This window comes from Pleurodeles waltl, chromosome 4_2 (assembly GCF_031143425.1).
Source record: "Pleurodeles waltl isolate 20211129_DDA chromosome 4_2, aPleWal1.hap1.20221129, whole genome shotgun sequence".
In the NCBI taxonomy this organism is placed as follows: Eukaryota; Metazoa; Chordata; class Amphibia; order Caudata; family Salamandridae; genus Pleurodeles; species Pleurodeles waltl.
In genome coordinates, this window is record NC_090443.1 from 1,030,402,360 (window position 1) to 1,030,421,404 (window position 19,045).

The window sequence follows — 19,045 nt, forward strand, 5'->3', positions numbered from 1 at the left end:
TTATGCTTCACTCTTCTCATCACAATTTTAATACTGTCATGTTGTGTCATCCTGGTTATTGCAGCTCATGCTTTGCTATCTAAGATGCAGTTGTTTTATTAAATTCATTATTAAAACACATACTGCTTCTGTTTGTCATTTATATATGAGACTGACTTGTAAGTGAGAGAACCGGATGAGACCTGAGTGACCACGACTAGCCAAATATGTCATGCGCTCGGCTGCCCAATCATCACTATCCTTTGGTAGGGATGAGGCACTGCTAGTTAGCCGGAGAAAAACCCCGATTGGAGTGACAGATGTCACCCGCAATGGGTTAGACTTAGGCGGTCATTCTGACCCTGGCGGTCAAAGACCGCCAGGGCGGAGGACCGCGGGAGCACCGCCGACAGGCCGGCGGTGCTCCAATGGGGATTCCGACCGCGGCGGTAAAGCCGCGGTCGGACCGGCAACACTGGCGGTCTCCCGCCAGTGTCCCGCCGCCCCATTGAATCCTCCAAGGCGGCGCAGCTTGCTGCACCGCCGAGGGGATTCCGACCCCCCCTACCGCCATCCAGATCCCGGCGGTCCGACCGCCGGGAACCGGATGGCGGTAGGGGGGGTCGCGGGGCCCCTGGGGGCCCCTGCAGTGCCCATGCCACTGGCATGGGCACTGCAGGGGCCCCCGTAAGAGGGCCCCTACAAGTATTTCACTGTCTGCTGCGCAGACAGTGAAATACGCGACGGGTGCAACTGCACCCGTCGCACAGCTTTCACTCCGCCGGCTCGATTCCGAGCCGGCTTCATCGTGGAAGCCTCTTTCCCGCTGGGCTGGCGGGCGGCCTGAAGGCGGCCGCCCGCCAGCCCAGCGGGAATGTCAGAATTACCGCCGCGGTCTTTCGACCGCGGAACGGTAACCTGACGGCGGGACTTTGGCGGGCGGCCTCCGCCGCCCGCCAAGGTCAGAATGAGGGCCTTAGTCTCCCACATCGCGGGCGATTCTGCCGCTCAAAATTCAGTAGTCTTTTTAGAATAATGAGACCCTACGCGACAACCCAATGGAAAAATGTATGGTGAAAACTCATTTTAGGACCTTCCTTTTCTTGGCCCCTGCTTGATGGTTCTTCCCAAAACTTTCAAGAAAGTAGCTGAACTGGCTGATGTATAAGATTTGAAAATTTTGTGAAGCTTCATCAAGCGGTGGGCCAAATTTATTTGCAAAACAAAATTGCTCTTCCTATGAAAACAAGGTCCTAACTAGAACTACCTACTGGTGACTTCCAGTAGGTAATTCATATATATAAATATCAAACATTTATAAAGCGTGGCAAAGTGCCTCTAGGTGCAGGAGTTATTGGCAGCTGCGTGGTGGTTTGATCATTCGAACAACCAGGTCTTTAGTTCTTTTCTGAACTGCTGGAGCGACTGTGTGGTCCTGAGGTGTAGGGGGAGGTTGTTGGCTGGCAGGTCTGAGAAGGAGCGTCCTCTGCTGTTGGCTAGGCAAACCCGTGGGGTGTCTGCGAGGGAGAGGGAAGCGGATCAAATGTGTCTGGATGGTTGGTGGAAGGTCAGGGGTTTGTTGATGTGAGCGGTCCTTTGTTGTGCAAGGCCTTGTAAGCATGGGTCAGCATCTTGAATATAAACTTACTTTATTAGTATTTACCTTAAATAGACTATTAATTGAGTATTAAAGGCATGTGTTGTACAAGTATATGCGTGGTAAAAAAAGCAGGTTAAAAAATGCATGGTAAAGCCATGCATTGTGTTTTAATATGTGGTAATGTCATACAACCTAGATAATGCTGTAGGTACACAGCTGAAGTCCTGGGTAGCCATCACTTGTTTACAATGTAGGCTGCACCAACTCTAGATTCTGCCTGTTTGGGCAAGGATGGCTAAGCCTCACCCTCTGATTGACACTGCTGCAATAGAAAACAAAGAGAGCCCAAAAGCTATACTTACATTTAGAAGAAATACCTTTGCTAGACACCGCTGCAAGCAACCAACTCTAGAAAGGAACCTGGATTTCAGGGAAACAGACATACTTCCAAGTTAGGGGTCTAGTATAAATGTCCTCAGAGCAAGGGGAGGTGAAGATACTAGAAGTAGGTTTTAAAAGGAAACGGGTAATGTGGCTGCCCGTTTCCGGTAAGGACTTTGCCCTACCAGTAAGGATTGTGATGATAAAGATGGATAAAATGCTAATATTGGCTAGTTCCCACACATGTGCATTAAGAAAAAGTAATTAAAGTTGAGAATTAATAACTGATTACTTACGTCCAAACAAGATCAGACAAACAAGCCGCAATATATATATATTTATCCAGGAATTGTCCAATACAGAACATACCGATATTAACTCATGAACCGAGTTTCCCACGGCCAGAGCCAAGGAGGATCATCTTGAAGGCAAGATGGCATGTGCTGGACCTGCGTATAAGAACTCTATATGGGCTCAATGGCTTTGGTGTTGTGTGCAGCAGACAAAGGTTTTCTTTTGACAACCACCAAAAAGGACAGAGCTTTATAAAAAATGAGGCACGGAGGAATCTTCGGAGAGAGAGATCTGTAAGAGGAACATTATAATTCGTCTTTGAGGACATTCTGAATTAATGTTTGGAGATGGATTGCAGTGGAGGTGTGAGGGGAGATCAGATAATCTGAACTCAGTACCTAATGTAACCCTGCCTTATAATAAACAGCTTAGAACTATCTTGTTCGGAAAGCATTTAACGCTTAGTGAAAGCAATAGTGGATAAAAACTGTAGAGAATGTAGAGACAACATGTCCAACAAACGTACAAGGGTTCAAGCTGCCCTAACCCTTCTGCATTGGATGTAAACCGTCATCTCTGCTCCCATTTTATATTCCTCAAGACACTCTGAGGTGTCCATAAGGTTAACACGTTAGATGCTTTAAAAATGTCTGAATCACATCAATAGATTCATTGCCTGACAGCTGCATGTGGCATGAGAACTATCAAGACCACAAAGTGGTCACTCCAGGTGTGTGCATACGGAGCGATGGTAGTGTGAGGCAGCTCCTGTAGGACATCAGTAACAATTAATGTTTTCCCTCTTCCTCAACCACGGATCCACACATACCCAGCAAGTCAAAAATAGTTTCTTTTATTTACTTTTGCAAATAAGATTCTACTGTAATAACCCCATAGGACTTTAAATGTCAACACCATACTTCTTTATTTTCAATGTCCTCGACCTCTTGACTAAGCAAAAGTGTTATTCAACCAGTCAACTAGCACCGAGCTGATGCAGAGAATGATTTCCCTAAATGGGTGGACTCAGGCTCCAACTGATTCAAAGTCTCCATAAGGAGTAAGAAGAACAAGCCCTTGGGGCTCATGGTCAGAGAGAGTAGGCGTTCAGAACAACAAGAAAACAGTCTGTTTTATCTTCTGTCTTGCTGCATCCTTTTCAGTGATTGTGAAAACCCCCAGGATGATACACAGATGTTATTGCTCTCCATCACTGTCTTCTGCCAATACCTCCTGGCTGAAGCCGGTCCGGTTTGCAGTGCTCGTCTGAGTCAGAACAGAGCCAAAGAACAAAGAACGGAACTGGGAAAAGAAGACAACAAGGAATTATTTCTGGTTTGGAAATATGTTACTAACCCCGTCCCCTCAATTCCCATGATGAGCTACTCCCAGATCTCCATCTTGATATTGCCTGATGGGCTAGTCCTCTCTCCTCCACCAATTCTAGATCTAACAAGCAGCTGCCAAATGCTATCATGTCAGTTTTACCTTCAATTCCATCAAACATCAGAGGTGAGAACCCTAATTGCCTATTTCAATAACAAAGGTCCAAATTCATTTTTCACCAGACATCGAGATTTGGCAAACTCTACATACCTCAGAGTCCAAATCCCCTCAGAGGGCAAGCCTAACTTCCCCATCCATCATAATCGTGCATGTGACAGTCACAACTACACCTTGACAAAACTGTGATGGAGGGCAAGTTAAGGCCGCCCAACAAAGTACTTCTTAGTGTAAGTCTACCCCATATCTATCAAAATCCATGATCTAAATTATACTCTCTGCCAGGAACGATACATCTCTCTTTTCCCGACCCCTTGAACTCCACTTCTTAACAAACCCATTCACCAAATTGCCACATCCCACCTCAGTCAGAAAACAGTCTGGACTCTAGCACAAATTAAGAAATTATTTTTCTTGTTGGCCTTTGAAGTTACACCTCAGTTATCAAAAAGGATTTCATATGTAATATTAGAGTGTGTGTCTGTCACCCATGTTCATCTCCCACAGTGTTTTCAGCAACACAGCTGAACCAACAAGACCAATGAGGATGATCCTCTGGAAGCCAATAGTTAAGTCTCAGACGCCTCAATGAAATAAACATTCTCTCAAAGCCGATCAAAGGAAGCACTTTCAAAGGCCACAGACTCCACTGTCGATTTTGATCAAGAAGGAAGAAGATAGTGCTTCAAAACTGCCCAAAGAAAGTGTTCACAGAGCAAGAGACAGACTAATCACATATATTTGGTTAAACATATTGAGATTTAGAACCAATATAGCCATGTTTAGTGTGTGCTGGAAACCACACACCCATCCACAAGAAATGACACCAAATAGCTATGATAACCCCCATGAGAAATGCCTATTTCAATATGTTTCTCTGACAGAGTGATTCCAACAATGCAAACCAGAATTCTTACTGGATGCTTCAAGGACTAATCACAGAGTGACTATATACTGTGCCTTGAATACAAAGGCAAAACTGGGGGAGAGTTGTACAGAGGTAGAAAAACTTCCTCTTTTCCAAACAAGTCCCTGTCCCAACATACTCACGGTTCAGGTGTCTAACATGAGATTCACACATCGGCCTCAAGGCGATGACATAAGGGCTTCATTTAAGGTTTGGTGGTACTGGAGCAGTCATAAACAAGTGCCAGATGTCCCCCCTCGCATCCCCTGCCTTATAAAGAGTGCAGGGGGAGGTTAGTTTACCCGGCAGCAGAGTCAACACCACATGTTGCTGAGACAGCCCACACTGCAGCGGACATTTTGTTTTGGTCTTTTCTAATACCAAAGAACCATTTTGTTTCCTCTCCGGAAAAAAGCAAAAATGTCCCCCATAAGCTGGAAACATATTCCCTCTTTGAATACGGCACACAGTGTGTTAGGGCTTCTATTTGTAACAGTAGAGGGAAGAATGCTTATTTGGCAGAGACTCCAATTTAGATCAGTTATTGAGTTTGGGAGAGTTGGATTAGGACTAGGTAAAAAAAACTGCCAGTGAATGGGATATAATGCATAAAAAGTGTTTTGTTAAATTGTATTTCTTGGCATTTCAACAAGTACAGGAGCACAGTCAGCACCCCAAGACATATTCCCAGAATAATACAGTAGTATTCATGAGTAATACTTCAATTCACTCCTAAATTCCGTCTATAGCTTCACCCTCCAAATGTAGTCCACACATTGCAGATGGAAAAAAACCCACAAACATAGAAAACCCCCAACATAAGCAACTATAAAATCCTCCTACTTTCACCCCCCCAGCTTACAAGTACTTTCAAACTCTATATTCAGGGAGGACCTCAGTAGCCTCTATGTGGCAGTCATAATCTTGTTTGAACATCTGCATCCTCTACTATGCCCACCGCAGACCACTCTGCCCCTCCAGCATCATCCCTGCTCATCACCAGTTCAACCTGTGCCATCCAAAACCTGGGGCAGTTAACTAGGTGTATCCTCCTCCTGGGGGTCTGCCAGTGCCGACGCATCATGACGTCCCAGGAGAGCAAGTCATCTCCCACCCTCACCAGCCCATTCCAGCAGATCCCGCTTCCAGTCCCTGCACAGTGGTGGCTTAGGACTCAGCCAACCAATAGTGATTCATCTCTTGACCACCGTAAGACCCAACACTGAACCGTCTACTAGGTTTCCTCTTGGCACAATCAGGTAGTAGGCCTAGCAAGCACTGTTTAATTGTACGGGGAACATCCCTCCCGGTTATTCTCCGTATGTGTGTTAGTATCTCCACACAGTAGATCACAATAATTGAACAGTACCACGCGACATGCAAGAAATCAGCCGCGATGGCCCCGTATCTAGGCCAATACTAGTTTCTAGCAGGGTAAATCGTTTGTAATCTCTTCAGGGATAGGTTAGTCATATGTACAAAGTCATATTGCACCAATTTGAATCTAGCTTTAATCGAGACCCTGCACCTACCTTAATGTATTTCAACCCATTCTTTGGGGCTAATGGGGTCGCACTGGTGGACTGCCATCTCTCCTCCACTTTCAACGGCCTGTCCACGCACAATGCTCGATACAGGTGTGATATCAACCTGTGGCTCCCGCCAATGAGAACATACTGACTGATGGCTATACAGGTTTGGGGCCTTCAGGAAACGAGGGCCACAGACCCCACGCCTTGGCCTTTATTTTGACATACTGGAGGAACTGACCTGGACCCAGGGTAAAAAGTCATGTGTCGAGATAAAGCTGCCCTCTGGGTAGAAGTCTAACAATATGATGCATCCTCCCTCCTGCCATTTATAAACGGCCATAGACTGGGCGCTTTGTGCAAATGGTTGCACGGTCCACAGATCCAAATGCGGTGCTTATGGAGTTACCTGAATCACTCCTCGCACCGTCCTCTCCTAGAGTCGAAATAGCTGTCAGATTAAATGTGGGAGCGAATCAAGGGCTCCCTTACCTCTCATCAACAGTGCTCCCAGCTGGTAACCATCATAGGTACCCTTAAGGAGTGACCTTTCCCAATTATTTTCCATTTCCAGCCAGTGCATGGCATGCTGTTGGTGTGTTGCAAGGTAGGATAACTCTAGATCCAGGACCTCCATTCCACTTCTTGTCCAATCTCTTTTAAGCTTCCCCAATCCGGCAGCACCTCCCTGCCCACAGGACCTCCACCAATAGGCCATCCAGCTCTTGGAATACTCTCTGAGGAATCCCATACATGGCACCTTGCAGAAAATATAGGCCTAAGCAACACCACCATCTTTAGGAGCGCTATTTTTCCCCATCAACGATAACTGCAGTGTGTTTCAGTACGTAATCGTGATGCATAAATTACTAATTTCCAGACCCAAGTTTAAATCATAATTGAGTTGCTCACCATCTGCGATTGCATGCCTAGGTACTTGACACTACCCAGCTTCCAAAGCAGCCCCGATTCCTGTAACTGGTCCAAGGGTAGCTCTTTCAATTGGCCTAGCGGGAACAGCGACGATTTGGTACTATTGACACAGCCCTGAGAGGTTGCCAAACTCTTGCACAACATTCAGCAATATTGGGACCGGTGTAGCGGGTTGGAGCAGGTAAACGCATAGAAAGTGTTCAGACTTCCTCATTGGCACTGAGGTCTATCTAGAGATAAAGTCAAGGTACTACAATTCGTGCTTTGCCTTTCATGCAAGATTCAAAGATAGATCCCAACAACTAACCTCCGTGCAATGATTATCAATCACCATTACAGTGTCAAGATCACCAACGGGTATGCAGGCTGACAGACCTTCACAAACGCAGACTAGCCACAGTGCAGAAGCAGTGGAACAGCTACCAGACACACCACGAGGGTCATGAACGCAACTCTGGCATCTCGCCCCTGGCTCATCAATGAACCACAATTTGTCTGCAGAACATAGAATAGGCTGCAAAACTACACACCGCCATTCGTCAGACTACCTTCAAGATAAAATCATGTACAGCGGCATATGATATACACTTAGAAACACTAATCTTCAAAAAGCTGTATAAAATTTAAACATGTTGCTTTATCCACGAGTATCTGTGACCATGCACTGTTGATGCATGACTATGTTATATAAAACAATAAAAAGAGGAAACAAAAAATTACTACTCTATCTACAGTCTCAAAATCTGGAACCCACTTGTCTTCAGAAACACCTGACCCCAAAACCAGAGCACTGCAAGAAAGGCCTTGAAATAACTATCAGAAAAATACCTAACCATGTGTATAGCTGTTCAGTTACTACCGGCAGTGCTTAAACTCACATATCCTGAAATAAAACACAAAAGCATAAGATCATCAGTCCCATCCTATTACAGGGGCTGATCTGTTTTAATCAAAACAGTAAAATAACTAAAGTGAGAAGCTTTCTGGGACGCTGTTCCATCGCGTGGAAACAGCACACAACTGGCTCATGAGAATGTTCAAGCTCTTCCAGATCAATCCCATTAAGAGGATAGAAGGAGTGTGTTCTTCACAATCCCTGGACAGCTAGATACACTAATGCATTTTGTTGGCTTGACCATGATGGTGGAGTCGATAAGAGCCATCGGCCGGAGGTAGTTATAGAATTATGGGCCAAGATTTTGAGGATGTTTTAGAGTTTGGCGGATGGGGTCACTCTGTCACAAATGTGACAGATAACCCGTCCGCCGTATTACGATTCCGTAATATAGTATGAAAATAGTTATACAGCAAATGGGATATCCGTCATATCTGTGATAGAGTAACCCATCTGCCAAACTCTAAATCAGGCCCTTACTATGTCAGAGAAGGGGACCAATCAAGCCCAAAGACAGCCAAAGAAAGAAATGACATGCTGTAGTCTGACGGAGGAGGATGCACACATTTGGAGTCCTCACCTTTCTGGTCAGAACATAGGACAGAGAATCTTTTCTTGATAGCAAGAACATATATATTCCTTGGCACATCCAGAGTTCAACGATCCTCTTTAGATCAAAAAACTGGTTCTGCAGTACGCATGGTCACAGAATCACGAGTTAGGTCTTGGATTGTCTTTTTATTTGGTCATTTGAGGTTTCTCAGATCAAAGGTGCGACTGCAAGGGGCGTGGCTGGGCCGGGCAAGATGGCGGCCGCTTAGCACATCGGGTCCTGAGGGCCTGTTAATTATCCGCAAAAATGAACCCCATCGATTGGCCATCCTTCGGAGTGCCATGCATCAAGGGGGTCACTGGAACAGAGAATAGTCGGCGGAAGGGACTCCCGTTCGTCGGGACCCCTCAGGAGGTGAGCTGTGGAGCGTCTCAGCCGGGGCCCAGGGAGAAACTGGAGCCGAGGGCAGATCTCTCCGGTGATGCCGCAGATTCGAAGGGGAGCGGAGCCGGCCACGCAACCCCACTGGATGGGGGAAGGAGGCGCGTGGCTCCGGGTGGAGGAGCAGGGTGCATGATCATCCCTTACGAGCTGGGGGAGCGGTGCTACGCTCTGACGGAGCGGTGGAGGTAGTTGGCGCTGGGCCTGCAAGACCCAGATTTTTTCACCAGAGAGGAAGAGCGGGGGCCCTCCAACACCTCGGGCCCTCCTGACACCCACGAGCGCCGGGGTGAGAAGAGTCGGGTACCCGGGAAGAGCCCCCTATGAATCCGACTTCACCGTGAGGCTTAGACTCAGCAACAAATTGAGAACAGCAGATGGGGCACACCAACGAGACACTGGAGAAGACATTAGGCCCTCTGCAAAGATAATAGGGGCCCAGTGGACGATGAGTTTGTCGAGAGCGAAGCGGAGCAGGGCCTAGCGCTACAACTGGCGCCAATTCTTGGAAGAGGTCACATCCGGGCCTGGAGGGCACCCGGGAAGAGCCCCCTATGAATCCGACTTCACCGTGAGGCCTAGACACAGCAACAAAGTGAGAACAGCAGACGGGGCACACCAACGAGACTCTGGAGAAGACATTAGGCTCTCTGCAAAGATAATAGGGGCCCAGGGGACGTTGAGTTTCTCGAGTGCGAAGCGGAGCGGGGCCTACCGCTACGCCTGGTGCCAATTCTTGGAAGAAGTCATATCCGGGCCTGGAGGGCCTCAACAAAGGGACAGTGTGAACACGTTTTGTATGAACCCCTCAGGAGGAGAGCTGCGGAGCGTCGCGACTGGGGCCCAGGAAGAAAAAGGAGCCGGGGCTCGAGTGCTGGTCTCCCTGGTGACGGTGAGGAGACGCTGCGACACAGAACTGAGGAGGGGCAGCGCCGGCTGCGCGGCCCCCTAGATAGGGGAGAGGGTGCATCGCCCAGAGTGGAGGAGCGGCAGACACAGTTGGGACCTGCGGACTGGGGGATCGGCGTGCTGCGCACCGCCCGAGCGGTGGAGGCGGAGTCCTGCCCGGGTGGACCGTGCGAACGGCACTGGGCCTGCCGGACCCGAACTTTTCTCCGGCGAAAAGCAGAGACCCCCCCCATACATCTCAGACCCTGCTAGATCCCTAGAGCACCGGGGTAAGAGGAACTGGACACCCGGGAGGGACCCTCTATAAAGCCGACTTCACTGCGAGGCCTAGATTCAGATACAAGTTAAGAACAGAAGGAGGGGCACACCAACAAGCCATTGGAGAAGACATAAGGCTCTATGCCAGGTTGGGGGGGCCCCGTCGACGACGAGTTCATCGAGTGCAAAGCAAAGTTGTGCCTAAGGCTACACCTGGCGTCAATTCCTGGAAGGGGGCATGCACGTTGGGACAGTGCAAACCAGAGAACACGCTCTACATGAACAACTGGGGTAACCAGCGGAGGACTTACCGGGCACCACCGTGCTAGTAAAAACCTGAACTGAAGGCACCGGATCTGGAGAGAGAAGGGTCCTGCGGGGGTGCGGCTCTGGCCTCGAGCACTGTTAAGATCCCGGGCTCCGTGTCACTCTGGGCTGATGACCTCTAAGGGCCGGCGCGGGAGTAAAGCGATGGAGCGCATCACTAACGCTGATCACGGTGGAGGGGACCTGCGGGACCTCACGCAAACCAAAGTACAAGATAGCCCTAGACAAAATACTGGGGGCAATTGAGGACACAAAATCAACCTTGAAGCATGACATCAATCAGGTGGCGGTGGAAATGGGCCTTCTGCAAGCGGATCACCAGAAGCTAGCCGATCGAGTCAAGGAAACGGAGACCACACTTGCGGACATTACACCGAGACAAAAAGACCTAGAAGCCTCGGTACTGAGCCTCACGGACAGAGTGATGCGCTTGGAGCACAGGGCAGAAGACGCGGAGGGAAGGAATCGAAGGAACAATGTAAGAGTGGTAGGGCTCCCGGAAGGATCAGAAGGCACCAATATGCCAGTATTTCTTGAGGAATGGCTGCGCACCGTGGTAGCACCGGGACAATTGACACCATTCTTTACATTGGAGAGGGCACACTGAGTCCCCTCCAGATCCCTGGCGCCAGGAAGACCGCCCTGTGCAGTGGTCGCCAGGTTGCTCCACTACAAAGACAGAGACATTCTACTCCAGAGAGCCAGAGAGGCGGGACCATTTAAGGTGGCGAATGGAGAAGTAACTCTTTTTCCAGATTTTACCATGGACGTCCAACTTAGGAGAGCGTCATTCATGGCGGTGAAGAGAGCCCTTAGAAAGGAAGGGATCCAATACTCCCTCCTTTTTCCAGCAAGATTGAGTGATCGCAGAGGACAAGACCACTTTTTTCCAGAATACAGAGGAGGCGTGGGAGTGGATAGAGACCCGTGGAGGACGAGCAGGGTGGGCTACGAAATCGGACAACACCGAGAGAATGACGTGGGGAGCTTCCCGGGGGCGTCGTCGCCGGACCCGCCTCCGATCCGGACCGACAAAATCTCAGAGGGAGTCTGAGAGGACGAAGGCCTTGAGGGTGGCGGCTGCTATGGGCAGAGAAGCATCCCCTATAGGGAGCAACGAGAGAGACTCAGATGGCACGACAGCTTCATCAGCGGAGGGCTCCGGCTGCTCCGGGCGACCTCAGAGGGTGACTCCGCAAACAGCAGATGACTTGGGGTAACTGCATTCGACCCGGTCTGGTGACGGGGCACACGGAGTACTTAGAAGGCCCCGACGGGCATGGACCCACCCACCCCCCTACCGGCTTCTCGTCCACTCAGTTAGACTGGCGAGAACTATATTCACTTTGATGACAAAGTTGCACTGTTGCACTGGTTATTTGGGCTACCTACAGTTTAGGAGGCGCCCTGGGGAGGGGGAGTTGGGATTTTCACTTTTAAGCTTTGATGGCACCTGGGGACAACAGATTATTACTGAGCAACCAAGAATAATGGATAGAGGGATGTGGAGTACCGGGGGTGGTAGGTTAGGCCGACCCTCTTTGATGCTTTTTAAATGACAGACTATAGTTTTCTAACGTGGAACATTAGAGGGATGGGGTCACCAGCTAAAAGACACAGAATACTATCTTATCTAAAGAGGAGAGGCATACATGTAGCGATGTTGCAGGAAACCCACCTGACAGCAGGGGAAGTGGAAAAGCTAAGGCGTAGATGGAGAGGACAGGTGTTTGCTACTAAATACTCCGCATAGGCGAGGGGGGCAGTGGTTCGGGTGCGGGTAGGTGTCCCCTTTGAAGTGGTCTCTACTGACATTGATCAGGACGGTAGGTTTTTATTGGTGGAAGGGAAACTCCACGGGACCCCATTGGTGCTGGAAAGTATTTACGCCCCCAATCAGGACCAGATTCTCTTTATGCAACGATTGTCGAGCCGTCTCACACGTCAGCAGCACGGCGAATTATTGCTGGGGGGGGGGGGGGGACTTCAATAGTATAACGAACATAGATTTGGACCAATCCATCCCGCCATTACCCGGAGCAGCGGTCCATAAAGTAGCCCAAAAACTAAGGGAATGGATGCATGACTGGGAACTGATTGACGTCTGGCGCGAACAACATCCAGAGGACAGGGATTACTCCTATTATTCAGGGCTACACCACATATACACCAGGATTGACAGAGTGGTGTGCTCAGCTGCTGCCCTAGCACGGGGAATAACCCACTCTGAATACTTGGGACGCACAATATCTGACCACAATCCCCTATTACTCAACTGGAGAGTCGCGGAGGATAGGCCCCCCCCCCATACCGTTATGGAGATTAACACCTGCCGCACTTGAAGACCAAGCATACAGGGAGGCGCTACGTTCATTCCTGACAGACCACATTAAAATTAATAAAGGATCAGCCACTACTAGACATATAGAGTGGGAAACACTTAAAGTAGCGACAAGAGGTTACTGTATAGGGCAAACGGTGGGGATTAAACGCACCCTAGAGCGCAAACTAACCAAACTAGAGGCAACCATACAGGAGGCAGAAAAGGCGGGGAGCCGAGGCACACTGAACTAGGAAGAATATAAGCAGGCAAGGAGGACCCACTCCCAGGTAGAAGAGCAGCTCAGGTACCACCGCACACAGAAATATTTAACATCGATACAAACTGAAGAGGGTAGGGCAGGTAAGCTGTTAGCCTGGCTGGTAAGACCGTGAGGGGAGGGATCCCCCATCGTGAGCATTCGAGATATGAAAGGCGAGCATAGATTCAGACCAGGCCCTATAAACGATGCCTTCAGGGACTATTATACATACTTGTACCGGAGCCCCAACCAGATAGAGGAAGGGCAACTAGATAAATTTCTACGACCGCTCCCAATGACTGTACTGGCGCATGAAGGGAGGGATGAGCTGGGGGGACCGGTGACAATAGATGAAGTTAGGGAGGCTATCACACAGCTGGCCCCTGGGAAGACACCTGGCACAGATGGTCTCCCAATGGATTTTTACAAAAAAATACACAATACTGTTGGCTCCCCAGCTGGTGGAACTATATGCGGAAGCGCTGCGCGACAGACGACTGCCGGTCTCTCTTAGAGAGGCACTGGTGGTGCCCCTACCCAAATTGAAATCAGGCGAGGCATCAGTCACTGATTTTCGCCCGCTATCCATGCTGAATAGCGATTTCAAAATCCTCAGTAAAGTCCTGGCTAATCGATTGCTCCAGCATGTACCAGGGCTGATCCACGTGGACCAGAATGGGTTTGTCCCAGGCCGTAGTACGTCACTGAACCTCAGACGCCTCTTTGCCATATTGCAGATGCCAACTACGGAACGACCCCAAACTGGTGCGCTAATAGCTATCGACTTTGAGAAGGCTTTTGACTCAGTCAGATGGGACTATTTACGAACAGTGATGCTTAAGATGGGGCTAGGGGAAGACTGGGTAAGATGGGTGGACCTGTTATATACATCCCCACTGGCTCGAGTAAGAACTGGGAAGACGATCTCAAAACCCTAACCAATACACAGAGGCACCAGGCAGGGTTGTCCATTGTCACCATTATTATTTGCCCTGGCTATTGAACCCTTGGCGGCACAATTTCAGATGGAAGGAGCGGGCAGGGGGGTAGAATGGGGACAAACTGAGCACATAATCTCACTTTATGCTAACAATGTCCTGATTTATCTTAGGGACAGGGAGACGGGACTGCCCTGGGCACTACAAATATTGGATTGCGTCTGGAATATGTCGGGCTTCGACTTAACAGGAGCAAAACGTGTGTCTTCCCTATCACAACAGGGTTGGCACGCCCATCCTCATGCCCTCAGGATATGGTGTGGGCTCCACAAACCATCAAATATTTGGGAGTACAGGTGTACCACGATGTTAAAGATCTTCGAGATGGGAACCTGGGAAGGGCACTCTCTTCCCTTCGGGCCTCGGTTAGGTTCTGGCTGACGTTGAAACTACCGATAATGGCCCGGATATCACTATCTAAGATGGTCATGTTGCCCCGCCTCCTTTACTATTTTGTTAACCTCCCGGTGACAATCCCGGCATTGTGGTTGAGGGAGTTGAATACCTTGCTCAGGGAACTGGTATGGGACGGAGGCCGAAAGCGCACAGCGCTAGCAATACTCTGCAGGCCAACTCTAGAGGGTGGACTTGGTGTCCCAGACTTCGAATCCTACTACTTGGCGTGCCAGTTACTGTGGGTCACCAGGTGGATGGCAGGAGGAAGCCGACTGGACAGATGTGTCACGAGCGACGAAACGAGTCGAGATGACATCATAGCACAGATGATACACCGGAAGGTGGAACCACAGGAAAAAAGTAGAATGACGAAGGTGGCTCTGGTCTGCTGGAGGAGATGCACGCGAAGGGTGGGAGTAGGACCGGCTTACTCACCTGGAATACCATTATCGGTACTCCTGTTGGAATGGAAAGGCGGGGACCGGAAGGGAACCGGACTAGGCACATGGGCGAAAGCAGGAGTAGAGACAATTGGGGACCTCTTTAGCAACGGGGTTTGGAGGACATTCACAGAACTGATGGAAAATGGGGGGGTACTGAGTGGACAGTTTCTCCTGTACCAGAGACTAACACATAATTTAATGAAACACTGGGGCACGGTAAACGCGGAACCGGCCACTCACCAAGTACTGCACCTAGTGCTGACAGCAGGAGATGATGCTCACTCAATAACAAAGTTATACAAAACACAGGTCGAAAGCGTACTGGACCCACTACAACCTCACAGGGAGAGATGGGAGAGGGCCTTGGGTAGGGATCTCACGGACTCTGAATGGCGGAAGGGAATGGCATACCCATGGGGCGTATCAAGGAACACACGACTAAGATATACCCAATTCAATTACTTACACAGGACGTACCTTACCCCACCATAGATTGACTTTAATACACGGAGGAACTCCCAAGGTATGCCCTAAATGTAATGAGGTGGACGCTGACTTTGACCACATGGTGTGGCACTGCCCTGACATTCAGAGGGGCTGGGGAGAGGTGGTATCCGAACTGAAAGAGTTGCTCGAGGTGAACCGGATGCCGGCTGTGTGCCTCCTAGGCCTGAAAACAGAATTAGTAGTGGGGAAGATAAAGGAACGCTTCCTGAATCTAGAAAATTAATAGCAATTGGCTGGGGGTCACCTAGGAGCCCCTCCCTGAGTGAATGGAGACGTGACGGGCTGAAATGGGCCAGAGCAGAGCTACAAGCCCTTAAATGTGAAGAAGCGCGGGGCATACGACTAACGCCCATTGCTCCGACATGGGAAGAAATATTGATGAAGTGGGAACAAATAGTCAGGGGAGAGGAAGGAGCAGAGAAGGCGACAGCGGACAAATGAGACCTGATAATGTGAAACAGAGGGCACATGTTACGGGTTGGGACAAGCGTGTAGAGAGGGAAGGACAGGCCCACGACAGAACGGTGAGACATAATAAGGAATCAGACCGAGATATAGGCCCCCTCAGACTCCTCACCAATCGGGCCCGGAGAGTAACACGACACACCGGGGAGACCCCAGACATGCACCGAGAGACAACACAGGGATGTAGACGGTAAGGAGAACTGGGCATCCCCCCCCCCCCGGTACAAGCCTGCCCCACATCCTACAGTAACTATCCTTAGCATGCTCCCACGCGCGCCATCATAATAATAGGTTGTTAAGATAAATGGAAAGAGAGGGAGGGATAGCATATTACAAGACAGAGGTTGCTGGAGAAGCTACACTCAAGCACATGACAGAGAAAGTGTAACAACGAAACACACTCATAGAGACAAGGTAACATAGATAAGATAAATGGTGAATACAAACGTGCACTGTGGAAGCAAGAAATGTTGGCAAATGATGCAACAAGAAACTGTTGAGTCATATTATTGTTTGTATTTAACGCACAATAAAATGTGAACAAAAAAATATAAAAATAAAAAAAAAGGTGAGACTGCAATACGAACCCTCTGTATGATTCAGAGGTGTCCCTCACAAAAACCCTCAACCCGATTCCTCTTATAAATTCTTACTAAGCTCTTATGTGATGTCAGCTCCTACCCCTTCCACTCTGGAGAAGATTCACATCTGAATTACAGATGTTAAGCTGCAAAACTAGAGTTACAGATAAGAAAGATATTTTTTTTTTTTTGCAATATGAAGCTGTGGCATACCTATCGCTTGCACAGCGTGACAATGGTTGCTTTCTTAAGGAAGAGTGTTACAAACTGAAGAAGTCATTACATTCCCAGTGCTGCGTGCATCAGCAGTGTGTCATGTTTTGCGTCTGTCTCGAGGTTAACACACCTTGCGAATGCACTTACTAATTTGTTCATGTACCACATTTGAAAAGGGCTCAATTGGGCAAGTGGGTGTCCTTGTTCTAGCAAAGGCTGAAAAAGCTATCCTGAAAGGGAGTGGATGAGATTGGAAATAATAAAGTTTTTGACAATTTCTGGAAAATAATATTATTTAGAGTCAGCAAGGATGACTGACAAAATGTATAGCTTTTTAGCCATCAAGAAGTTGAAAGCCAGCCCACCAATGGAGAACTTTCAGATTGGCACGCTGACCAGTTTGGAGGATGAGCGAAGTTTCAGAGAGGGAATATGAGGTTTCATTGACCGGACACACTGGGAGAAACTCCTCTGCAGAACAATGGGTCCCTTCCATTACCTGCCCTGTGACAAGTGTAATAACTCAAACACAGTGTGATTCACAACAAGCAACCAGCCCAGCCTGTGCAGGTGCCCAGAAATGGTAGCACACTGTTGAAGGTCAAACGACAAGGGAGCTGCAGCTCTTTGGACCTTCTGTGGTGGGTTAATCAAACAGAGCCGAAGACCAAAATGCAGTCAATCACAGTAGTTCATGGGTAAGGCAATCCCTGCCTGGGTCGTTGTGCACTGACATACTTACAAGCAGGCGCAAAATAATTTTTCTCAGCAACTTAAAAAAAAATACTTGGTAGAGATTTTGTTGAGCAGAGATGGACAATGTCTGGTTAAAAAAAGCAATTCCCTACAGTGTTCAGAGGCAACGGGGGGTGGGAGGGTGCAAATGCTGCTCGGCCATCCAGTAGGACATGCAGCAACAACTAGCATTTCCGTCTTTTCAGAATTAACATTTAACAACATTTATCTATTATGCAAGGATAGAAAGTCAATTGTGAAAGTTAGTCAGGGCAGTCTGAAGATTACCGCTTAACCACACAGTTGTCTGCACATTAAACTTGAACAACCTATCACAACATAATCACTAGAACCTTAAAATCTTCCTGCTGCTGTCTACTGATCGTTCTTGCAATGGACACAGCCTCAATGGCGCTGCTGGCCATGCTCGTACGCTGGATGAATCACTCTGAACAAACGTTTTTCTCAGTGTCAGTAAATAGAAATACAATTCCCTTGAATTAAATGATCAAATCTTTTAATAAAATCAGCGGTGACTAGCACGCTGTTTCCGATTATGCATTAGAATTTGATTTGCCTTGGTGATGCTCCAAATGTAAAGTATTTGGGGTTTACTGTAAAAGACAGGCACTGGAACGAGCACGCCCAGCCTCTCACTCTGCTCTCAGCCAGTCTAGTAATGGGTAAACATTGAAAGCATCCCCTCTGACATAGGCACCACCACCACCACCACCGAACAACATTAATGAACACCCTGATAGCAGAAGTAATGCTGAAGAGAACACATTCACCTAATATAGTGAGACCCTGGCCTGCTGTAAAGTGCATGTATCACTTGTGCCTCAGACACATGCACTGTTGTGAAGAATTAGCAGACAAACCTTATAGCATCTGCATCACACTTTTTCAAACTTGAGAAGTGCGGTTGATATTGGTTACAGAGTACAAGCTTTATTAGGGATTAGGAAATCCATTGTGTAAAGTCTTGCCTCACCTGGGACACACTTCATGGCTGTTTTGTACTGGGACTATTGAAACAACAGATTTTCTCACTGCATGCAGTTCATTCACGCAGTGGCAAGGTTTTCCATAACATCTACATTGTTTCAGAATTCAGGATGATGCAAGATATCCCATAATTCTCATGAGAGCTGTAACTGAAGGGAGATCTAGCAAGCATATCAGTCTGTACATGGGACATCAGCTCCTCTTTCTGAGCTGGATACAGGATACCAGGGATGGGTAGAGGGGAGATCTTTTGGTCTCATGTGAGAGCAAGTGCTCATACCACTGGAGCTTTCTTTTCCCCTCATCATTTCTTGCAGGCTACAGACTGACCTGCTGGTGCTTGCCTAGATCCATGGAGGAAACACAGAGATATCTTCTATGCTATGCTGTAGTATTTATCAATCCAACACAGGCACACAAGGATGTCCACTGCACTGGCTTGCGCTTTGGCAGGTATGAAGGGCAACTGCAGTGACACAGACAGACAGCCTTCAGTTAGGTCTTTAAGCGTTTTCTGTGGTAACCCGCTTAGAGACACAGACACGCACACACACAAACAAACAACCCCCCCACCTCACACACACCATATCTACTTCCCACACGGA

General features: G+C 48.4%; 1 protein-coding gene across 4 annotated transcripts in view; it reads right to left on the reverse strand.

The window, feature by feature from the left end:
* Positions 1-3,091: 3,091 nt before the first annotated feature.
* The window catches only part of RAD9A (RAD9 checkpoint clamp component A), a 68,687-nt gene continuing 52,733 nt past the window's right edge, over positions 3,092-19,045 (reverse strand). For all 4 annotated transcript variants that reach the window (XM_069232931.1, XM_069232932.1, XM_069232934.1 and 1 more), the window contains exon 12: positions 3,092-3,556. In XM_069232931.1, coding sequence (XP_069089032.1) covers positions 3,452-3,556 — 105 coding nt within the window. In that variant the 3' untranslated portion in view covers positions 3,092-3,451. The remainder of the gene's footprint in view (positions 3,557-19,045) is intronic.